The sequence below is a fragment of the Leucoraja erinacea genome, chromosome 1 (genome assembly GCF_028641065.1).
Source record: "Leucoraja erinacea ecotype New England chromosome 1, Leri_hhj_1, whole genome shotgun sequence".
NCBI lineage: Eukaryota > Metazoa > Chordata > Chondrichthyes > Rajiformes > Rajidae > Leucoraja > Leucoraja erinaceus.
The window spans coordinates 59187631-59213028 of NC_073377.1; the positions used below are offsets into that span (position 1 = coordinate 59187631).

Consider the following 25398-nt stretch of genomic DNA (forward strand, 5'->3'; position numbering starts at 1 on the left):
ACAGGATTCACAGGACTGTGAAGTGTAACTTGTACTCTCATACTTTAAAGAGATATATAGGGGTATGATTCCAAGGATGCTTACCAAAAATCATCCAAATAGAGAATCGGATCCAGGTTCCTCCACTCAATTGCATCATCAAGTAAACGTTGACAAAGATGCTAAGAACAGGCAGGTATGGTAAGAATGGCACCTAAAAAGCATTGACATGGTGAATATTGATAAATTATGAAGCACTTACAATTGTACAATTCGTCACCCCCCTCCCCCCCCCCCCCCACCCCACCCCCCAAACTCCAACCCGACCACATCTCCATTCAGGTCTCCATGAAGGTCTGCTATGGAACATCTGCCCATCAAGCTTCCATTAGGTTTTCCCACTGACTATTACAACAGAAGAAGGCCACATACCCTAAATGATCCTTTCATCCTTAATCTAATACTATTAGCTACTTTCCTTGTGGATGTATGCGTGATTATCTTATTTTTATGCCCAGCCATTTTAGCCTTCTCCTGAAGTGAAATCACCTTTGAACAACTATCTTTTCAAATCTTAAAGATCCTTCAACAAGAATTCCCTCCACATTCACTTTCTTAATTTTAACACTTTGGTTCTGTTACCACTTAAAGAATTTTCTCTACTAATTATATCTATCCAATAAGGTGGAGTGAGGGCAGCATGTAAATCAGTCTAACCATAGTTCCATACAAAATTAATGTCATTTCTCTACATCAACGTGACCTGTAATGAACATGTCTCTACTACTTTCCTGAAATCTTTAAGTACTTGAAACAACCTGCGCTGTCTTAATCCTACCTTGGCAAAAGAACACTACCATGGAGTTGTTTTATAATTGTGTATTTTGCAAATGTTTGCACATTGCATTTTTGTTTTGCACTGTCTTTTTTCTTGTTTAATTTATGTTTTTGTTTATTTGTTTGGATCTATGCTGCCGCAAGCAAGAGTTTCAGTATTCCTCTACCTCACCCTATTTGCGTACATGACAAGAGATTCAACGACACCTGATGCTTGTTTTTTTTTTTTAAACTGACATTAATCCGAGTAGCTACTTATTAATAAGTACTAATCAATTACCATGAATACCACTCTGGTCTGACTTTGAGGTTGCTTTGTGATGATGAAAACAGCGACACCGAACACGAGCAGGAATATTGCAAGAAGACCAATGCTCCAGGGAACCAGAGAAAGTATTGCTTCATTGCCATAAGTAATCAGTGCACTCAATGCACAAACGGTAACAGCTGTAAAGAAATTAAGTAAATTTAAACAATCATTTAATATAATGCATAATACTACATTGTATGCATAAGTTTATACATCAGAAGCCAGTGCTTGATTTCTAGCATGCAATTCAACAGGACAGCGTGTCTATGCCAGCACACTGCTGGGAATTACCCCATCACATTGAGCCAGAAAATGCTTAAATTATATAGACCTTTTAGCCTCGAATAGAGAAAGATGAATAAACAAAAAATCAGGTATCCTAATTTTCCAGGCTTTCATTCATGATGTTGTGATTCTTCCCATTTTTAATATAATATTTGATGCCCCGAAAAGGTAGAAAAATATTTCCCTGCATTCATAATGCCAGAGAACAGTTCTCCATTTTCAAATTTTCAAAGCAACAATGATCAACCCAAATATTTTTTATTATTCCTTTGATGAAGTTTCCACATCTGTCTGCAGTTAATCTCTTTAAACTTTCTTGATGCCTGACCAAATGAATTGTAAGAATCCAATAGGATAAATCTAGAATGGAAGTTTGTGAGGGGTCATGGCTAAAACCTACCCACAAAGATTGGTTGCGAGCAGAAAGTCCATGCAAGAAACAAGGCTGGAATGATTTCAGTTATATCCAGCCAAAAATCACTGAGACAATCTCATTCATACTCTTCAAAAACTTAGTAGCCTATTTCTAACCTGAATTTAGTCCACTTGACATTAAGAAGTGGTTGAACACAATGGGCAAAGCAAAGGGCTTATTCACCTGATCACTCCACTCTCATTGGCAATTTACTCCAGTTAACTGATCCTCACACCTAATTGACAAATTTTGCATTTTGTTACATCAGGTGTATTTCTGAAAAAAAAATTACTTATACCTAAACATGCCGGATACCACATAATGGTACTTAGTGCCCTCCATAATGTTTGGGATAAAGACCCATCATTTATTTATTTGCCTCTATACTCCACAATTTGAGATTTGTAATAGAAAAGAATCACATGTGGTTAAAGTGCACGTTGTCAAATTTTAATTAAGGCCATTTTTATACATTTTGGTTTCACCATGTAGAAATTACAACAGTGTTTATACATATTCCCACCATCTCAGGGCACCATAATGTTTGGGACACAGCAATGTCATGTAAATGAAAGTAGTTATGTTTAGTATTTTGGTGCATATCCTTTGCATGCAATAACTGCTTGAAGTCTGCGATTCATGGACATCACCAGTTGCTGAAAGGCATGACCAATTGGGGTCAGATCGGGTGATTGACGGCCACTCACGAATTGACCACTTTGGGGGGGGGGGTGTCACATTGCCTTTGAAATGTATTTTCTCGAAAACCAGACGCAAAAACGCAGAGATTTTTACATATTTCGGTAGGGATTTAACATGAGTTCAGAGATTCACTCCTCTCTATATATGGTCAGTTATTTCCCCAGATTGTTTTTGATTTTTTTCATAGCATTGAAGTTTATTGTTTCTCTGTGTCTGTGTCCCTCTCCGTGTCCCTCCCCCGGCCCGGCTCTGGATTAAACATCTGCTGTTTTGCACGAGAAGTCACCACCCCCTCCACACCCCGTTCTTTAAAAGGCGCAGAAAGAACGAGCAGGTTCTTCAGATCCCGAGGACACCTGGTTTATTTTGTGAAGTCATGCTCCCCGCGCCCAGCCCAAGTACGCTCGCGCCACGCCTCCCGCAGCTGGACTCCCACGCCCGCCCGCCCACTCCAACACCCCGATCTTCAAAATACACAGAAAGAATGAGCGTTCTGCAGATCCGGAGGTCACAGCCGGTCTCTATAGGCCAGCGGCTTGCTTCTGAATCCTCTCCGTCTCCCCCGCCCGATGGTAGAACATGACGGTGGCAGCAGCAGCGGCAGCCATTGTCGCGGGGGGCACGAGATGAGAAGTGGGCCCTCGCGGCCATTACTCCCTCTGGGAAACCCGGCGCAGCGAGTGAAGTCATGCCCCTCCCTCCCTCACGCTGCAAACCCAACGTGCTGCCAGTCACGCCATTTGCAAACCCTTTGAAAAAAACCTTACGACCCCCCCCTCTCTCCCTCCTACTCTCTCTCTCCCCATCTCCCTCTGTCCCCTGCCCCTGCCCCCCCCCCCCCCTCCTCTTGCCCTTCTGTCTCTGCCTCTCCCTGTGTCTCTCCCCATTTGCTCTCTGCCCTCACTCTCTACCCCCCTCCCTCTCTAGACGTGCCTGCGAGTTGGGGGGCTATGCATCAGTGGATAAGGTTCTGGGGTAAAAGGAGAAAATTAATAACATATCAAGGGGGGTAGTTATTGTATGTGTGGAGGTGGTTAGTTTGTGTGACGCCGCATGCCGTCATACAGACGTAATAAGTATCTAATAAAACTCTGTGGGTGTGTGTGTGTGTCATTTTGCCTTTGACAAACTGACATTTTTTTAAATATTAAGATTGGCCAGCTGCTGACCTCACAATGCCTTTCCTCGTACCCCGCCACTCTGGATTAAAACCAGCAGCTGCAGTTTTACACAAGGTATGTTAGCCCACACATCCCCCCCCCCCCCCCCCCCCCCCCCCCCCCCCACGTCTTCAAAAGGAGCAGAAAGATCGAGAAAAGTTCTACAGAACAAAGATTGTACAGCTCAGCTATAGGGTCTTTGTTCTCCCTCATGCACTGAAGGTTCTCCTCACTGTCGGCGCAGCTCGTGAAGCCCCGCCCCTCCCATCCCCTGCCCGCCCGCTCATTCCAGCTGTGGGTTTCCAGAGAGTCAGAGGCCGCTTCTGTCTCTCCGCATTTCGCAGCCCACTCACTCGCCCACCTCCCCTCCACCCCCACCCTCCCCTCCTCTTCTCACCTCCTCCCCTCTCCTTCCTCCCTCTCTCCTCTCAACCCATCACAGGGGACAACCTCCTCTCTGGTGAGGCCCGATTGTCCGTCCCACCCTCCCCGGCCCGGCCCGGCTCTGTCACGCTGGCGGAAGCCACGATCGGTTGGTCCCCCCGCTGCTTTTCACTGTCCTCAGATCGCTCCGTGCCTGCCTCCCTGGCCCTCTCTCTCCCCGCCTCTCTCTCTCCCCTCCCTCTCTCTCCCCTCTCTCCCACTCTCTCTCTCTCTCTCTCTCTCTCACCTCTCTCTCTCTCTCCCCTCTCTCTCTCTCTCTCCCCCCCCTCCCTCCCCTAAACCCCCTTCCCCCCTCCCCTCCACCCCTCCCCTACCCCCTTCTCACCACCCCCTCCCTTCCCCCCACCTCTCCCCCTTCCCTCCCCCCCTCTCTCTCCTCCCATCTCTCTCTATAATTTTTGAAGGGGGTAGTTAGTGTGTGTGGGGATGGTTAGTGTGTGTGACGCCTCTTTCCGCCCCAAGCCCCCCCGCCCCCCCGCAAAAAAGGGTCTGCACTTGGTCTAGTATACTTTTTAAACTGTGTGTGCGGGTGGATGGGTGTGATTTTGCCTTTGAAACGTATTTCCTCGAAAACCAGACGCAAAAACGCAGAGATTTTTACATATTTCGGTAGGGATTTAACTTATGATTTCAGAAATCCACTCCTCTCTAAGTTTGCTCAATTATTTCCCCAGATTTGTTCACAAAATCTGGGGAAATTGTTCACAAAACTTACTTTAAAAAAAATAATCACCGCTTGCCAGATGCTGACATCACAATGCCCACATGCCCACCAATCAAGGGCCACCTGCCTCCTGCCACCCCCGCCCCCCTCCCCCCCCCGCTGTGGATGAATGCAGCTGCTGTCAACGCGCATGCGCAGTTTTCCACAAGGTACGTTACTCCTTCACTTATTGTCTATTGAGTGAAGGCAAGTCTAGTTAGGTCAAAGGTCCAAGCATTATTGAATGACATGCTAAAGATGGCCTGTGCATGTGGATTGTGCTGGCTCTGAAAGAATTTCTCCAGTGGTCCCATTTTCTACATGATCCTGAACATATTTTTAAGTAAATGTGATTTTATTTTAAGATATTGAATTTGATTCCATCATCCATTGACAGTGCATTTTAAATCATGGCTCAATGAATTATGATTTGATTTGCCCTCATTTTGCATGTTTTCCACAGTTATCTTCAATTTACCCTATCTGCTCCTTAACCCAGTTGCCACTGGAAATGTTTTCTCCTACTTATCAAATAATATTCATGTGGGTTTTAACTAATTTGGCTATCTTTCACATCTGCTTGAAGGACACCCTCAGTTTCTCTAAATAGGTGACTCTTTACGACTGATCGCATTCCAGCCCGTTTTCTCTGCATTGTCTCGAAAACCCGACAATCGTGGTGCTTGGAAATGAACAATGCGATTGCTACAATGGCTTCACTTTCTGTGTTATGTTAGATTAGCAAGCTTCAAAACTGTATCCAGCATATCCAAGTCATGGTGATAAATATATATAAAAAAACTGCTGTGGCATCCATACTGACACCTGCAAAGACATCCCAGACACATATTCATCATTATGCTCTTCTTTCTGAACCTTGGCCATTTTTAGATCCATTCAACCATTATCTCCCTCTCAGACTTGAACTCCACTGTTAAGTTCTTTGTATGCAAGTATTATCAAATGTCATTTGGCACAACATCTGCAGGATTAACTTTAATTACTTTGTTTTTGTCTAAGAATTCAATTAAGTCAGTCAGATTGAAGGGAAGGTGTGGGAGAGAATGGATGTGAGGGAGGAAGGTGATTTGATAATCCACCTTCAATAAAATCCGAACATGCTGGAAATGCTCGGCAGCATTTGCGGAGACAAAAAGTTAGTATTTCAGAATACTGATGAAATGTCATTGTGAATTCTGCTAGAGAATTGTTTTCAACATTTTTCAAACAAATCCCATCAGACACGAAATGCTGGAGTAACTTAGTGGGACAGGCACCCTCTAGAGAGAAGGAATGGGTGACGTTTCGGGTCGGGATGTCACCCATCTCTTCTCTCCAAAGATGCTGCCTGTCCCGCTGTTACTCCAACATTTCGTGTCTATCTTCTGTTTAAACCAGCATCTGCAATTCCTCCCTACACTATCCATCATCAGCTCAGTCCTCCACTTGATCAGAATTGCCATTCTTTATTATTTCTAGCAATTGAACTGATGAAGTGAAAAGCTAGTAAACCTATGCCATCTAGAATAAGTCATTAAAATAATGCCATTAAAATAAAGTATCATTGAATAACATTAACATAGAAACATAGAAAATAGGTGCAGGAGGGGGCCCTTCGGCCCTTCGAGCCAGCACCACCAAGTCGATGACTAAAGGATTTAGCAGTTTTTCCTCATGACTCGGTCCTCTGGTATTGGTTGTATTTAAAAATAAATCATCATCTTTCTACTTCTTCCAGATTCTCTGATGGTTTTTGTATGACTTGGCAACCAAAACTGAAAACAGGCTGAAATGAGCTTTATCCAGCGCCGTGATAGTTATAGATTTGTTTGATTTGATCCATAACATTAGCGCTAGAAATGTCTGGGTCAGGGCACGGCAAATCGAGAGCATGTTAAGATTACTGTATTTTAGTGGGTTCGGTTCATCTGCAGTTAGCTTAAGCTCCAAGCACAACTTTGACTTTGTGCTGGCAGCAACCCCAATGACGCAAAGTACTAATGTTCCTATTTAATGGTGAATGGTAAAAGTGGAATGGATTTACATTCCGAGTACTACAGTTTCAGCATTTATGTGCATTCCATTTCAATGACCTGGGTGTCCTTGTACACCAGTGAAGAAAGCTATTGGCAAGGGCTTGTTTTAACTGGAATTTAGAAAGATGGGATCTAATAGAAACGTATAAAATTATAAAAGGACAAGCGAAATGCTGGAAAAATGTTCCCAATGTTGGGGGAGCCCAGAACCAGGGGCCACAGTCTAAGAATAAAGGGGAGGTCATTTTAAATTGAGAAGAGAAAAAACGTTTTCACCCTGAGAGTTGTGAATTTGTGGAATTCTCTGCCACAGAAGGCAGTTGAGGCCAATTCACTGAATGAATTGAAAAGTTAGATAGAACTCTAGGGGCTAGCAGAATCAAGGGATATGGGGAGAAGGCAGGCATGGGTTGATCAGCCATGATCACAATGAATAGCGGTGCTGGCTCGAAGGGCTAAATGACCTCCTTCTGCACATATTTTCTATGTTTCTATTAATTTGAATGTTTACCAGCTTTCAGGCAAGCTTGTGTCAGGTATGGGCAAGTAATAAAGTGACATGAGAACATTACTGCAGAAAGGCAGGCTAAATCAGCAACGCATGCCACTTGTATTGCACTCAAATAGACAAGAATAAAACTGAGGGGCATTAAGAACGTTTGTAGCCTTGATGGTCAACATCCCCAAAAGTACAGAAAGCCAGTGATATTCTGAATTACAGAGCCAAAATATTAAAAAATGCATCTTGTATACTCTCATTAAAAAAATTAGAAGATGTCAATCTGTTCCTGTAAAATCAATGCTGGCTCTCAGAATAATTCCATCAGTTTCCATTCCCCACCATGAAGGTCTTAAAGCCCTCTGTTAAAGCCCTCTCTACCTCGACCGCAGAACAAGCCAATTTCCCTCTACTAATACTCTCCTCCGCGTAACGGGGCTGTTCTGCACTCTTAACAACATCTCCTTCGGCTCCACCCACTTCTTCCAAATCAAAGGTGTAGCTATGGATGCTCCAATGGACCCTAGCTATGCCTGCCTTTTTGTAGGGTACGTTGAGCAATCCCTGTTACATAGAAACATAGTAAATAGGTGCAGGAGTAGGTCATTCGGCCCTTCGAGCCAGCAGCGCCATTCAATATGATCATGGCTAATATCCAGAATAAGTGCCCAATTCCTGCTTTCTCCCCATATCCCTTGATTCCGTTGGCCCTAAGAGCTATATCCAACTCATGGACGTCACTAATATCAACATCAATTTCCATCCTGTACTCAAATTCACTTGGACCGACACCTCCCTCCCCTTTCTTGATCTCACCGTCTCCATCAGAAGAGATGGACATATTCTGTTTACATATTCCGTTGTGCTGCAGCAAGTAAGAATGTTATTGTTCTATCTCGGACACATGACAATAAAACACTCTTGACCATCGACTAACGTTTATTATAAACCTACTGACCGATTGTCTAGACTACGCTTCTTCCCACCCTGCTTCCTGCAAAGACTCTATCCCCTACTCCCAATTCCTCCATCTACACTGGATCTGCGCCCAAGATGAGGTGTTCCATACCAGGACATCCGAGATGTCCTCATTCTTTAGGCAATGGCGGTTCTCCTCTTCCATCATAGATGAGGCCTTCACACATGTCTCCTCGGTACCCCACACCCGCAGCTATGCTCTTGCTCCCCCTCCCTCTAGTCGCAACAGGTCCCCCTAGTCCTTACCTTTCACCCCATTAGCCGTCGCAAACACATAATCCTCCGAAATTTTCACTACCTCCAACGGAATCCCACCACTAGTAACATCTTCCCATCTCCACCCCTTTCCGCCTTCGTCAGAGACCGTTCCCTCCACAACTCCCTGGCTAATTCATCCCTTCCCACCCAAATCACTCCCTCGGCATGTACCTTTCCTTGCAATTGCAGGAGATGCAACACCTGTCCCTACACCTCCCTCGACTCTGTCCAGGAACCCTGACAGTCCTTTCGGGTTAGGCAGAGGTTCACTTGCACCACCTCCAATCTCATATACTGTATCCTTTGTTCAAGGTGTGAATTCTTATACATCGGGCAAAAGGTATGGAAGTATAAAAAGGCACACCTCCACATTCATGGACAGTTTCTTTCCAGCTGTTATCAGGCAACTGAATCATCCTACCACAACTAGAGAGCAGTCCTGACCTACTATCTACATCATTAGTGACATGCGGACTATCTTTAATCAGACTTTATTGGCTTTACCTTGCACTAAACGTTATTCCCTCATCATGTATCTATACACTGTAAATTGCTCAATTTCAATTATGTATTGTCTTTCTGCTAACTGGTTAGCACGCAACAAAAGCTTTTCACTGTACCTCAGTATACGTAAGAATAAACAAAAATGAACTTGCATTCTGTCATTTTGTTCCCTCATCATAAATTTGGAGTGGAATCCAATGTCCTTCAAACTCTCTGTATATTGGCATTCCCACTCAAATCCACAGCAAACATTGTAAGTCCTGACATTCTGAGGACCTTAGTGATGTGATTTTTAAGTTTGCAGTAGTTTAAAATCTCTCATTTTGGAGAAGCAACAATACAAAGGTGGTGCTGCATTTCCTGGACTCAATTTACAAATAGCACGAGAGATACAAATAAATCTGTTGTAATACTTACTTATAAACCCCACACATCCATATACCACTGCTGATGTCTGTTCTGTTGGAACCAGTGAGGGATTCAGCAGCAATGAACAGCTGAGGTCTTGTTCTTTGAGCACAGTCAAATGGGACTCTGATGCATTTCCATCTAATTCACCATCTTCCTCAGCTGTAAGGTTCTCTCCGTCTGAACAATTATTTTGTTTGTAGAATGAAGTTGGCTGATACCTCGTTAGTTTAAAACAAAGTATAATTTCAAAACAAACCAAGTACATAATCAGATTCTACAAATTCAATATAAACTCAACAAAAGTTGTTTTTTTCCATGTAGGAAGGAACTGCGGATGCTGGTTTAAACCGAAGATAGACATAAAAAGCCGGAGTAACTCAGCGGATCAGACGGCATCTCTGGAGAAAAGGAATAGGTGACGTTTCGGGTCCAGACATTTTATTGCTGCTCTTCCCATTGTTAATTTCATTACCGTTTTCAGTTAGGTAGACAAAACTGAGCTAATCACCAGCATATCTAAGCTCTGTGCTCAGAAGTGCTCTGGACCACCCATTTTGGAAACTAGTGGAATGAAGTGCAGGAGTAACTCAGCAGGCCAGGCAGCATCTCTGGAGGACATGATTAGGTGACATTTCAGGTTGAGCCCCTTCTCAGACTCTCCACAGTCTGAAGAATGGTCTTGATCTGAAACGTTACCTATCCTTGTTTTCCAAAGATGCTGCCTGACCTGCTAAGTTACTCCAGCACTTTATGTCCATCTTGCATCATCTTTAGTCAAAGGTGAGGTCCGTGATGAATGGAAAGTAGGCAATGTTGGTCATTTAGTTAAGAAAGCAAATAGGGATAATCCAGGAAACTATAGGCCGATGAGTCGCATAACAATGGTAGGAAGTTACTGGAGAAGATTTTTAGTGATAGGATTTACTGTCATTTGCACTAGGCCCGTATCGTTCTCCTTCCTTCCTATCCAAATAGCTGTCTAAATGTAATTTAAAAGGCATTTAGACAGCTATTTGGATTGGAAAGAAAAATAGCTAGAACACTGTTCTCACTGTACATTTCATATAACCATCACCAATTTGTTTTAGACGTCCCACCCTAGGAGGACAACTTTGACTATCCTCACCATCTATACCGCTCATAATTTTATAAACCTCGAATAGGTCACCCCTCAGCCTCCTATGTCCCAGTGAGAACTATCCCAGCCCAATCTCTCCATTCTAGGCAACATCATGATTGTCTGTCTAATACTAATGTATCCTGTGCAGGAAAGAGCTGCAGATGCTGGTTTAAATCGAAGGTAGACACAAAGTGGTGGAGTAACTCAGTGGGACAGGCAACATCTCCGGAGAGAAGGAATGGGTGATGTTTTGGGTCGAGACCCTTCCTGGCCAGCAGAACGGTCCGTGATACTCCACGTGAAGCCTGCTAAAATGTTGTGCTGTTGCAACGTGACACCCCAACTCTTATACTCAATAGCCCAGACTATTAAGGTAAGCATGCTGAATGCTTTTTGCATTGCCGTATCCACCTCCCTTTCTATTTTCAGGCTGCTATAATCATTTGCAAAAAATCCTGCACAGAAGTGATGAGATGAGTAGCCATCTCCTGCATAATGAAAAATCAAAAAACTGCAAATATTGGAAATCTGAAATAAAAGTGGAAAATGTCGGAAATATTCAGCAGGTCATACACACAGATGTTGAGTTATCAGTTCTGGTCAAAGACTCTTGATAAGACATAAATATTTACCTGAGGAGAAGTACACATGCTGCTACTAGAGTGTACGCCAAGAGTGTCCCAATGGACATCATATCCACCAAGGCTTTAAGATCAAAGAAAAATGCCATGACAGCTGCCAAAAAATTCACCAGGACATGAGTTGTTAAAACAAATGAAGGTGCATAGAAAGACATTTATACAGAAATTCCACCTGATATCAATGAATGGTTGCGTAACAGATGCAGAAAATATTTCCAGCCACTCTTTTAATCCCATCACCAGCATCCTCATAATTAACAAATTAATACCCTGTCAAAAGAGAAAATTAATATTTTCCCATATTTTTTACACTGTATGGTCATTTTATCTTGTCTTGTATAAGGGTTGTGCAATTCATGAAATGTCTTCAAAGTGCAATTGTAGTTTACAGTCATTAAGACTGTTGGACAATACACGGGAGCAGTCCTTAGTCCTATAGTGCCTGCCTTTAAATGTTTAAATAAAGTTAATCTTTGGAGCCTGTTATTTGGTGTAGCTAGTAAAGATTCAAGTATAATATTGAACGTGGATCTATCTGCATAGCTGACAGGGGTAGATTATGTTTTAGACTAATCAAAGTATCTACCATTTGATAAAATTTCCAATAATTTAATTGATTAATAAAATGTTATTTGCTTATGATTTGAAATGTTTTTTGCTGGTGATAAAATTAATGAACAAGGTAAAACTTACTATCTGCTCGTGGCTGATGATAACCCATTCCCAGGCCATAATTAGCAAGCATTAAGAAACAAACTTAAAAGAGAAATCCTCAATTACACTCAGGTTTTCTGGAAAGGCATTTATTCACAAGTATACCTAAAACAGTAATGGAGATTAAAAACTATGTTATGGTTTCAAGCCAGATATGATAAGAGAAAATAAAAATCAAATTCACATTTGGTCATAATTACATAAATGATTTATAATTTAGGTGCAATGCCAAAACAATGTGCCAAATTAGATATCGCTAATTTCTAGGTTTGTTGCAAGTGTATAAATGGCATTGCTAATTGAGTCATGAGAAATTATGAGGCAATGGTTTCCAGCTACAATTAAATTAATAAATATGACGCATTAAAACATACAACTTACATGAGCCAAACACAACTTTGTTCATCACCATTGTAATCTACTAATTGCCTACATACATCCACCAAGAAGCAGTGTACCACCTTTTTTGCCTTTTAACAAATACCTGATCCACCCACATTTCATCAAATTACAATGATCTACTCCGGAAGTGGCGGCGCTGCCCTGCAGTTGCGGCTCGCCTGCAGTCGGTTTGTCTTTTCTTTTTGTCCAGTTTTAGTTAATTTTTGTTTATTTAGGTTGTGTATGTGTGATGGGGGGGGAGAAACATGCTTTTTGTCTCTTCCTTCGGGGGGATGCGACCTTTTCTTGTCGTATCCCCCGTCTCCGTCTGCGCTGAGGCCTAATGGCGAAGCTGGCGGCCTCCAACTGGGACCGACCTCGAGGCTCCGGAGGCAGAGCCAGGAATTTCCAATGAAAGGCTGGCCGACTTCAGGGCTGTGGTGGCGTTGCAGCGGCGGCGACCCGACTTCCGACCCGACTTCGGAGCCTTGGCCGAGGGCCCAGTGGACGACATCGGAGGCTCCCAGGTTGGTGACCTGTTTTCCGGAGCTCCCGCAACGACAGCTTCGTCCGCTGGACTGGAGGGTGGGAGCTTCGGCAGCTTCGACCTCCCCGAGCCGCAGAGTTTGAACCGGCCCGTTCACGGAGCTCGAATTCAGCCGCGGGACTTACCATCACCCGGCTGGGTCGCAACATCGGAAGCCTGGATCACCGCAGAGGGAGAACAACGACTTAAGACTTTTGCCTTCCATCACAGTGAGGAGGACCTGGTGGACACACTGTGGTGGTTGTTAAATCTGTGTTTATTGTGTGTTTTGTTATTTTATTCTCTGTTATGACAGCAAGGCACGAAATTTCATTCAGACTGAAAAGTCTGAATGACAATAAAGGATACTTTACTTTACTTTACATGGCAGCAAATTCCCTTCACCGTTCCTCGCCAAGTGAATCTTAGAAAATCACAAAACTGCACAAAACTTTTCTTTAGCCTGATTGGTGTAAGGAGGGGAGAAAGCTGGAAAAGGGAGGCGGGAACAGGACAAAGCCTGAAAAGTGAGAGGTAGATACAGGTGGGGGGCATATGATTTGCAGATGGGTGCAGTGAGTGACAAAGGCAAGATGTGAAAAGGAGACAAAATGGGTGTAAGATAAGAAAGTGAATGGAAATAGAAAAGGAGGAGTGAAATATAACAGGGTCTTGGTGAGACCACACCTGGAGTATTGCGTAGGGTCTCCAAATCTGGGAATTATGGAGGGATAGTCACCAGACTTCAATGCAATGGATATGGAAGGGTTGAAATCTTATAGAAACTTACAACATTCTTAAGGGGTTGGACAGGCTAGATGCAGGAAGATTGCTCCCGATGTTGGGGAAGTCCAGGACAAGGGATCACAAAGGGGGAAAAACCGAGATGAGAAGTGGAGAGTGAACATGGGGGGTATAGAAGATACTGAGTTGGATGATCAGCCATGAGTGTATGAGAGGCAGAGGAAGGGCAATTATGGAAGGGTAAAGAGGAAGGATAAAAGGGAAATGTGGAACTTGGGGATAGAAGATGAGTGTAAGGAGCAGGGCAAGTGGATGGGTGGGAGAAATGTGTGTACACTGGGTTGATGGAGGGCATGGAATGTAAGGAGGGTTGGGGCCATTACTTGAAATGGAGAATTCAATGACAATATTGTCGGGTAATATAAGCCATCCAAGCAGAATAAGAGATGCTGTTCCGTTTGTGTGCGATCTCACTCCTGCTGTTCCCCCGATGTGAATGGAGCACTCACACGTCTCATCTGTGTCCCGCAGTTCTGCTCTCACCCCCCCCCCCCAGGTGGAACAACGATAGGGTTCCTGTGATTATCACCTTTCACCCCACCAGCCCCTGTGGCTACACATCATTCTCTGACATTCTCAACGTGATCCCCTCGCCAGTCTTCCAGATGCCACTGCTTTTGTGGAAAACACTTCCTCTGCTACTTGGTTCATTCATCCCTTCCCACCCAACCCGCCCCCTCCCCAGGTACTTTTCCCTGCAACCGCAGGAGATGCAACACCTACCCTTATACCTCCTCTCTCACTTCCATCCAGATGAAACAGAGGTTCATATGCACCTCTTTAAGTATCATGTATTGCATTCGGTGCTCCAAATGTGGCCTCTTTATATTGGCGAAACCAAGTGTAGATTATCAACCATTTCGCTGTACACTTATGCTCTGTCTGTCAAGGACTGTTGGATCTCCCAGTTGCTAACCATTTTACTTCACTTCCCATTCCCATACTGACCTTTCTGTCCTCGCCGCCCCCCATTGACAGTGTGAGATCCACATGCAAACTGGAGGAGCAGCATCTCATATTCTGTCATATGTGTAGCTTATATTTCAACAGTCTCCAATTTCAAGTACTATCATCTTTCCCTCCTCTTTCTCTTGCCTCTCCTACACTGGCGTGATGACGTTTCTGTCTGAAACACGTTGGTCTTTCAGCACAGTGAGATGTCCATATAACAATATTGCTGACTGGCAGGAGTACACTAACAGATGCACTGACGCTCAGTGCAGCCAACTGAAGGCTCTGTGAAGAAGGCCTAGAGTCCAGGGTCCTCCCACTGCTGGACATGAAGGGGCCGAGTCCAGTGGGGACATCCCTCAAACGAGGGAAGGAATATCACCCACAGATGTTGCCTGGCCTGCAGAGTTCCTCCAGCACTTTGTTTTACACTACAATCTACCACTTGTTATTTGATCTAAAATATTGTGAGAACTGGCCATGCAAGTCAGAGCTCATTCAATATGTCTGTTTCTATTTTACTTAGGAATCAAAGATTTGGCAATACTACACAAAACTTGTGGAAGATTAACATTTTAAGCCAATTAGAATCAAATGGCTTGTCTCGAGCTCTACTTGCTAAGAACAGATTTTACTGTTAGGTTCACTTTTGAACCCATATATTTAAAAAATCTAACAGTATGCCTTGGAGACATACCTGTAGATTGATTCAAAAATTAAAGTTTATGTTACTCAAAGCTTTGCCCATCACCTATTGACAACAGTCCAACAATAGACAATAGGTGCAGGAGTAAGCCATTCGGCCCTTCAAGCCAGCACCGCCATTCAATGTGATCATGGCTGATCATCCCCAATCAGTACCCCATTCCTGCCTTCTCCCCATATCCCCTGACTCTGCCATTTTTAAGAGCCCTATCTAGATCTCTTCAAAGTATCCAGAGAACCTGCCTCCACCACCCTCTGAGGCAAAGAATTCCACACTCACCACTCTCTGTGAGAAAAAGTGTTTCCTCGTCTCCGTTCTAAATGGTTTACTCCTTATTCTTAAACTGGACCCTGGTTCTGGACTCCCCCAACATCAGGAATATGTTTCCTGCCTCTAGCGTGTCCAAACCCTTAACAATCTTATATGTTTCAATGAGATATCCTCTCATCCTTCTAAACTCCAGAGTGTACAAGCCCAGCTGCTCCATTCTCTCAGCATGACAGTCCCGGGAATTAACCTTGTAAACCTACGCTGCACTCCCTCAATAGCAAGAATGTCCTTCCACAAATTAGGGGACCAAAACTGCACACAATACTCCAGGTGTGGTCTCACTAGGGCTCTGTACAACTGCAGAAGGACCTCTTTGCTCCTATATTCGATTCCTCTTAATATAAAGGCCAACATGCCATTCACTTTCTTCACTGCCTGCTGTACCTGCATGCTTACTTTCATAGACTGATGTACAAAGACCCCAGATCCCATTGTACTCCACTTTTCCCAACTTGACACCATTTAGATAATAATTTGCCTTCCTGTTTTTGCTACCACAGTGGATAAGCTCACATTTATCCGCCTTAAACTTAATCTGCCATGCATCTGCCCACTCCCCCAACCTGTCCAAGTCACCCTGCATTCTCATAGCATCCTCCTCACAGTTCACACTGCCACCCAGCTTTGTGTCATCCGCAAATTTGCTAATGTTACTTTGAATCCCTTCATCCAAATCATTGATGTATATTGTAAAGAGCTGCAGTCCCAGCACCGAGCCTTGCGGTACCCCACTAGTCACTGCCTGCCATTCTGAAAGGGACCCGTTAATCCCTACTCTTTGTTTCCTGTCTGCCAACCACTTCTCTATCCATGTCAGCACTCTACCCCCAATACCATGTGCCCTAATTTTGCCAACTAATATCCTATGTGGGACCTTATCAAATGCTTTCTGAAAGTCCAGGTATACTACATCCACTGGCTCTCCTTTGTCCATTTTCCTAGTTACATCTTCAAAAAATCCAAATGATTAGTCAAACATGATTAGTCAAGCTGACTCGGACCAATCCTGTTACTGCTATCCAAATGTTCGGCTATCTCTTCTTTCATAATTGACTCCAGCATCTTCCCCATCACCGATGTCAGGCTAACTGGTCTATAATTCCCTGTTTTCTCTCTCCCATCTTTCTTAAAAAGTGGGATAACATTAGCTACCCTCCAATCCACAGGAACTGATCCTGGGTCTATAGAACATTGGAAAATTATCACCAATGCATCCACGATTTCTAGAGCCACTTCCTTAAGTACCCTGGGATGCAGACCATAGGGCCCTGGGGATTTATCAGTCTTCAGTCTATCCAACACCATTTCCTGCCTAATGTGGATTTCCTTCAGTTCCTCCATCACCCCAGATCCTCTGGCCACTACTATATCAGGAAGATTGTTTGTGTCCTCCTTAGTGAAGACAGATCCAAAGTACCTGTTCAACTCATCTGCTATTTCCTTATTCCCCATAATAAATTCACGTTTTACGGTCTTCAAGGGGTCCAACTTTGGTCTTAACTAATTTTTTCCTCTTCACATACCTAAAGAAACATTTACTATCCTACTTTATATTCTTGTCTAGCTGACCTTCGTATCTCATCTTTTCTCCCCGTATTGTCTTTTTGGTTCGCTTCTGTTGTTCTTTAAACATTACCCAATCCTCTTGCTTCCCGCTCATCTTTGCTACGTTGTATTTCGTCGCTTTAATTTTTATACTGTCCCTGACGTCCCTTGTCAGCCATGGCCGTCCCTTTCTCCCCTTGGAATCTTTCTTCCTCCTAGGAATGAACTGATCCTGCACCTTCTGTATTATTCCAGAAATACCTGCCATTTTTGTTCCACTGTCATCCCTGCTAGTGTATCTTTCCAGTCAACTTTGGCCAGCACCTCCCTCATGGCCCCATAGTCCCCTTTATTCAACTGCAACACTGACACCCCCGATCTACCCTTCTCCAATTATAGATTAAACCTGACCATGTTATGGTCACTGCCTCCCAATGGCTCATTTCACCTCGAGGTCCTTTATCAAATCCGGTTCATTACATAACACTAAATCCAGAATTGCCTTCTCCCTGGTAGGCTCCAATACAAATTGTTCTAAGAATCCATCACAAAGGCACTACAATGTCCCTTTCTTGGGGTCCAGTACCAACCTGATTTTCCCAGTCTACCTGAATGTTGAAATATCCCATTACAACCACAGCATTACTTTTGCTACAAGCCAATTTTAACTCCCGATTCAACTTGCGCCCTATGTCCAGGCTGCTGTTTGAGGGCCTGTAGATTAGTGCCATTTGGGTCTTTTTACCTTACAATTCCTTAATTCTATCCATACGGACTCCACATCTCCTGTTTCAATGTCACCCTTTGCAAGGGACTGAATTTAATTCCTCACCAACAGGGCAACCCCACCCCCTCTGCCCACCTGTCTGTCTTTTCAATAGGAGGTATACCCTTGAATATTCAGTTCCCAGCCCTGGCCCTCTTGCAGCCATGTCTCAGTAATTCCCACACCATCGTACTTGCCAGTTTCTAACTGAGCATCAAGCTCGTCCACTTTATTCCTTTTACTTCGCGCATTCATATACAGTACTTTGACCTCCATATTCACTTTCCCCCTCGCACCGCTCACAATATCACAGATTTAAAAATTTCACGTCCACAACTCTTTCAGTCTTACTCCTTCCCTTCATTATTACTTCCTCCGGCCTTGCAATTTCTCAAGATCTCTGCATTTCTTCAACCCTACTTTTCTGTGCATCCTCCATTAACATTGCCCCACCATGCGAGCTGTGCGATTAATGACATGAGGTTTGAAATTTACTTCCCTAAACATTTACAGATCTGCACAACACTTCTTGCAGACACTTATGAAAACTACCTCCTCATCATAGCATCAATCTCCTTTCCTGATGACTACTTGGGTAAAACCTTTACTTGGTTATAATTTTCAAAAGTATGTTGGAGTCTTTTCTCCCTGTAAAAATGTCACGATCTTGCTTTTGTTCAAGGGCCAACATCCATGAATCTAATTTTGATCCTCAAAATCCCAACTTTGCAAATTTAGCACATGATATGAACACATTTTCTGGAAGGAATATTTGAAACCTATGAGAAAGCTGTACATGCCTTGATTGGCAATAATTCAAGCAAGGGCAATACTACACTACCAGAAAACCAAATAATCTGTCTCGGGGACTTATGTTGCGATTTATTCACTGAAAATTAAACATTAACAAATGAAACCATGTGCCTTTAAATTGCTGGAATTAATGTTTAATAGAAGTTAATAGTGTTCCAGACTTTTCACAGATTAGACGTTAAGTAATTTAATGAGCTGCAAAACTCTCTGATGCCAGTTTGCTTCATCTGGTTTATTAAAAAAAGAACTTGAAATGACGATTGTCTATGCTCTGGCTTTTTATTTAAAAAGACATATTTTAATCTCCTCAATACTGTTTAATATCCATGTGAACAATTGCCATTAGCTAGGTATGCAAGGTTATTTTAAAACATTTTCAACAGAAAATACCTTTATCTAAAAGTATTTTTGTTTCATGAATTTAAGCATTCTCATGCAGTCTCTTAAATCCTTGCCAGATTTTTTTTTAAATAATTGATTTATAAAGTGTAAAAGAGATTACAGTGCAATTTCTCCCACAGAATTATAATTGTTGCTCCTTTGAACCTGGCATACCTACTTCAAGTACAATCCTCACCACTTGATTAATGGAGCCACCAGGATTTTGCATGCTTCAGGGAATAGCACATCAAGCCCAGGCATGATTTTGGATAGACGAGGTCCCTTTGGGGGAGGGACAAGGTGCATCAGCTTACCAGAGATGACCCCTGATGCCATTGTTGCAGTAACTGGTGACTGCCTCTTACTCACTTTTCCCAGAAAATTGAACAGTAAACCATCTCGTGCCATTGCAAACATAATTCTGGGCAATGGGAACATAGACCCCAATAGGCTAAAAAGAAAAAGGTGAAAGTTCAAACAAAATACATTCAGCACTGCACCATGGTAATGGATACAAATGGCAAATATAGAATTGCCAATGTCAATGGTTAGGTCATTTTTCTACGTTTGAAGCATTGTCATTTTGACCATTGAGTTAAGGTGTTTAATTTAAAATTTTATTTTGGGTGGAAAGTTAAGCATTTTTTTGGAAGGCTTTCCTGGAGCAGAGTAACTAAAATAGTACACAATACTCCAAGTACAGCCACACTAACTTCTTGTACACCTGCAACATAACACCAAACTCCTGTACTCAATTCCCTGTCTGATGAATGCTATTGTTCAAAACACCTCACCACCCTGCTTTCCTGTGATGTCACTTTCAGGGAACTATGTACTTGTACCGAAGGTAGACACAAAACTCAGTGGGTGAGGCAGCATCTCCGGAGAGAAGGAATAGGCGACGTTTCAGGTCGAGACCCATCTTTAGACTTGTACTTGTTCCCCCAGGTCCCTCTATGCTACGACATTCCCTAGGGTCCTAATATTCACTCTTAAAAGACCTACCCTGGTTTGACTTCCCAAAATGCAACCACTCCTACAGAATGACTTCACAACCACCATGTGGCCATATAAAAGATTACACGAGGACTAGTAGATGGCTGGAATGTACTACCGGGGAAGTGGTGGAAGCACATGCGATAGCAATGTTCAGAAGCCATTTGGATAGTCAGATGAATAGGCAGGGAGAATAGCAACATAACCCAATCTCGTATTCCTGAACATGGTTTAAACGGGCTTCAAGGTTGGTACAGGTATCATGGGATGAAGGGTTTGTTGCCTTGCTGTACTGTTCTATAGATAAGCAAACCAATATCAGTATTCCCTTTCAGGCCAGCAACTCCAACATTGAGGCCCTAATTATATTTAGCAAGATCATTGGGCAGGCTATCCGTTCACATGAAAGACACCAAATTTCCACTTTGCTAAGAGCTTTGTCATATGAAGAAATTACCAGATGAAAGGACAAAGATATGCTTCAAGTACTTCTTAAATAAAGTATGACATTCTCAGACTTTTGCAACTACCTGACCTCCAACATCTCAAAGTAGAGAAGGTACATTCAGGAAGGTATCGAAAACTTTGATTTGAAGGATGGTGCCAGGACTTGAAGGCCTGAACTATAGGGAGGGATTGGGCCGCCTAAGACCTTTTCCTTGAAGCGCAGGAGGCTGAGGGCTGATTTTATAGAGGTGTATAAAATCATGAAAAGAAAAAGATAGGATGAAAATACAGAATCTTTTTCCCAAGGTTGGGGATTCAAGAACTAAAAGCTAAACGCCGTAGGTTTACAGTGAGAGGGGAAATATTTAATAAGAACCTTAGATTTAAAGTAAACCCTAGGAGTGACCTTTTCACAGATGGTGGTGGGTATATGGAATGAACTGCCAGAAGTAATTGAGGCAGGCACAGTAACAATATTTTAAATATATATGGACAGATACATGGATAGGAAAACTCAGAGAAAAATAGACCAAATGCAGGGAGACATCATCTTGGTCAGTAGCATGGATGAGTTTGGTCAAAGGGCCTGTTTCTGTGCCGTATGACTCTACGACTCGGAAGCATCAGGAGCACACAGAAGCTTTGCATAGACAGCACACCACCTAACATACTGCTATCCCATCCATCCCATCCAGGAACTGTATGTGGAGCAATCCACAGTGCCAAATGTGTCCTCATCACCCATTTTAGAACCACAAAACTGGAGTGGAAACAAAGTGATGCCTAATCCTGTTTTCTTCTGCCAATTGTGACATTGTGTCCTCCAAGCCTATGATTCTAAGAAGAAAAATCGCAAACTGAGAACGTTCAGTTTAGTGAGAAAACTTGATTTCTCATATTATTATTGATATTATAACTTCCCTGCTTTGGGGAAAAAAAAGAACAATTGGTATTGGAAGAAAATAATATCAGCATAAAGTCTGCATGGAAATTTAAATTTGTGTGGAAAAAAAAAATGCACTGACCATATGACAATGTTGTTCTACATTTGTTCATTAACTCAGATCCCAAATTATACTTTCTTTTTTCCATCCAGCTACAAAATCTCACCTGCAACCAAACCTGACGATATTGTGGCAACAACTGGAGTCTTCGTCTTAGAATTGATGCGGGCTAAAACTTTGAAAAGCAACCCATCTTCAGCCATAGCATAGATTACGCGAGGCATGGGGAAAATGGAACCAAGCAGACTGAATGAAGAGGAAAGACATGCACAATGCTGCAAGTCAGAGTCACACCAGGTATGCAGTAAACTAATGAAAAATTACCTCACATTAGGGCTCTACATAAGATCCTAAACTCTCCTTATCCAGTGGGAAATATGTTGCATAATTCAATTAAATGTGTTCTTCACAATTAAAAAAAATTAATTGATGGGAAATAGTATTTATATTTTCAGAATACAGTTGTTGAATTCTTTTAGTACCTAATGACAAATGACATTGCTTGGTGTAATGCTAAAACACTGAATTCATTGCCAACCAGCATCTTACTGACTGTAACAAGGATCTACATTTTAGGCACGTTGTTTGACCTGTCTAATGGAAATGAATAAGGCAAAGAGTTATTTGGGGGCACCTCAGAAAGTGAGCATGTGTATTAAATTGCAGTACGATTTTGGCTGTATGTGATATCACTCCTACTGGATAACTTTATAACCAACATTCAGTGCATTCAGAAAGTATTCAGACCCCTTGAATTTTTCCATGTTTTGTTACGTTAAAGCCTTATGCAAAAATTGATTAAATTCATTTTTTAAATCATCAATCTACATACAATACCTCATAATATAAAAGCGAAAACAGGTGTTTAGAAATGGTTGCAAATAATAAAAAATAAATAACTGAAATATCACATTAACATAAGTATTCAGACCCATTGCTATGACCCTCAAAATTGAGCTTTGGTGCATCCTGTTTCCATTGATTATCCTTGGGATGTTTCTACTACTTGATTGGAGTTCACAAGTGGTGAATTAAATTGATTGTATATGATTTGGAAAGGCACACACCTGTCTATATAAGGTCCCGCAGTTGACAGTGTATGTCAGAGCAAAAACCAAGCCACGAAGACAAAGGAATTGTCCGTAGATCTCCGAGACAGGATTGTATCGAGACACAGATCTGGAGAAGGGTATAAAACAATTTCTGCAGCATTACAGGTCCCGAAGAGCACAGTGGCCTCCGTCATTCTTAAATGGAAGAACTTTGACACCACCAGGACTCTTCATAGAGCTGGCCGCCCGGCCAAACTGAGCAATCAGGGGAGAAGGGCCTTGGTCAAGGAGGTGACCAAGAACCCGATGGTCAGTCTGACAGAGCTTCAGAGTTCCTCTGTGGAGATGGGAGAACCTTCCAGAAGGAAAACCACATCTGCTGCACTCCACCAATCAGCCCTTTATGTTAGAGTGGCTAGGCTGAAGCCACTCCTCAGTAAAAGACACATGACAGCCCATTGGAGTTTACCAAAAGGCACCTAAACAAGATTATCTGGTCTGAAGGAAAGCAAGATTGAACTCTTTGGCCTGAATGCCAAGTGTCACGTCTGGAGGAAAGCAGGTACCGCTTATCACCTGGCAAATAATATACCTACGGTGAAGCATGGTGATGGCAGCATCATGCTGTGGGGATGTTTTTCAGCAGCTGGAACTGGGAGACTGGTCAGGATCGAGGGAAAAATGAACGGAGCAAAGTACAGAGAGATCCTTGATGAAAACCTGCTCCAGAGTGTTCAGGACCTTAGACTGGGGCAGAGGTTCACCTTTCAACAGGACAATGACCTTAAGCACACAGCCAAGACAACGCAGGAGTGGCTTTGTGACAAGTCTGTGAATGTCCTTGAGTGGCCCAGCCAGAGCCTGGACTTGAACCCGATGAAATATCTCTGGAGGCACCTGAAAATAGCTGTGCATCGACGCTCCCCATCCAACCTGGCAGAGCTTGAGAGGGTCTGCAGAGATGAATGGGAGAACTCACCCAAATACAGGTGTGCCAAGCTAGTAGCGTCATACCCAAGAAGACGTGAGGCTGTAATTGCTGCCAAATGACCTCAATAAAGTAGTGAGTAAAAAGGGTCTGATAACTTATCTAAATGTGATACTTCAGTTATTTATTTTTAATTACTTTGCAAAAAATTTCTAAACACCTGTGCGCTTTTTTATTATGGGGTATTGTACACCAGTCACTGAAAGTTGGTGTGCAGGTACAGCAGGCAGTGAAGAAAGCTAATGGAATGTTGGCCTTCATAACAAGAGGATTTCAGTATAGGAGTAAAGAGGTTCTTCTGCAGTTGTATAGGGCTCTGGTAAGCACATCAGGAGTATTGTGTACATTTTTGATCTCCCAATTTGAGGAAGGACATCCTTGTGGTTGAGGCAGTACAGCCTAGGCTCACGAGACTGATCCCTGGGATGGCAGGACTGTCATATGAGGAAAGATTGAAAAGACTAGGCTTGTATTCACTGGCGTTTAGAAGGATGTGGGGAAATCTTATAGAAACATATAAAATTATAAAAGGACTGGACAAGCTAGATGCAGGAAAAATGTTCCCAATGTTGGGCGAGTCTAGAACACAGTCTTAGTCTTTTTCACCCAGAGAGTTGTGAAGTTGTGGAATTCCCTGCCACAGAGGGCAGTGGAGGCCAAATCGCTGGATGGATTTAACAGAGAGTTAGATAGAGCTCTAGGGGCTAGTGGAATCAAGGGTTATGGGGAGAAGGCATGCACGGGTTATTGATTAGGGACGATCAGCCATGATCACAATGAATGGCGGTGCTGGCTCAAAGGGCCGAATGGCCTCCTCCTGCACCTATTTTCTATGTTTCTATTGTGTATAGATTGATGATTTTTAAAAAATTAATCCATTTTAGAATAAGGCTGTAACATAACAAAATGTGGTAAAAGTGAAGGGGTCTGAATAGTTTCTGAATGCACTGTATGTCCATGCTCACAGACTCAAACAAAGAATGGCTATTTAAGCAAGGCACAATAGTGGGGGGAATGCTGTCTGTGCTCTCAGCCCATTTCTTTACTGCTGTCTGTGCTTTCAAGGGAACAAGAGTAAAAGCTGTTTATAAAATATACATAACAGTCTGGATTTATTCCCCTTCAAACTTAGGCAGAATCCCATTGCAAACACTATCAACTTTAAATGCCATTTTTCAGGTAATTTGTACAGGGGTGGGATAAATCAGGAGAAATCCTTCAGTCAAAACAAGGCACTGCTTATAATGCTATTCTGTGGACAAGTCAGAGGATCAGAAATTCAATGTTGCTTAGGCTAAAATAATTATTTTATTTTTCTTATGACATTTTTAACCTCCTCTTTCCCAATCTCTTGGGCACCAACAACAACAATTGCATCATTGCTACTGGCAAGAAGTTCTGCAAAAGTGATTCAAGAGGAACCTTATTATTGTAATGTACTGTAAATACTCTGGATCTTAAGGTGGAAGTTCCAAAGTTCTTTCTCTTTGACTTAAAAGATTAAATAGTGAAAATGTTCCATTAAATCAGTTAGGCATGCTAGACCAACACATGTTAACCAAACATGGTTTATATTCATTCTAGCCAAACATCAAACATTATGTAGAGCCCAGTAGTGTAATCATTTTATAAAAATGAATTTAATTTGATTTCATTCAGATGTGGAAAGAGAAAAATGTTAGTCATATCCAAAAGTTTTAGAAAATGCTCCT

At 42.6% G+C, this 25398-nt stretch overlaps 1 protein-coding gene and 1 long non-coding RNA gene across 4 annotated transcripts in view; one reads left to right on the forward strand and one right to left on the reverse strand.

Moving 5' to 3' along the window:
• Window positions 1–25398, forward strand: part of LOC129697161 (uncharacterized) — a 46368-nt gene that overhangs the window by 11235 nt on the left and 9735 nt on the right. Inside the window, exons 2-4 of the long non-coding RNA XR_008723460.1 lie at window positions 9843–9936; window positions 10790–11014; window positions 21739–21943. This is a non-coding gene — a long non-coding RNA (uncharacterized LOC129697161). The remainder of the gene's footprint in view (window positions 1–9842; window positions 9937–10789; window positions 11015–21738; window positions 21944–25398) is intronic.
• slc7a2 (solute carrier family 7 member 2) overlaps window positions 1–25398 on the reverse strand; it is a 105761-nt gene that overhangs the window by 8782 nt on the left and 71581 nt on the right. For 2 of the 3 annotated variants that reach the window (XM_055635405.1, XM_055635422.1), the window contains exons 7-11: window positions 21753–21892; window positions 11274–11376; window positions 9528–9739; window positions 1097–1263; window positions 85–193 (exon numbers count right to left, since the gene is read on the reverse strand). In XM_055635405.1, coding sequence (XP_055491380.1) covers window positions 85–193; window positions 1097–1263; window positions 9528–9739; window positions 11274–11376; window positions 21753–21892 — 731 coding nt within the window. Of the gene's footprint in view, window positions 1–84; window positions 194–1096; window positions 1264–9527; window positions 9740–11273; window positions 11377–19513; window positions 19651–21752; window positions 21893–25398 lie in introns of all 3 variants that reach the window. The other variant, XM_055635415.1, reaches the window with a different exon arrangement.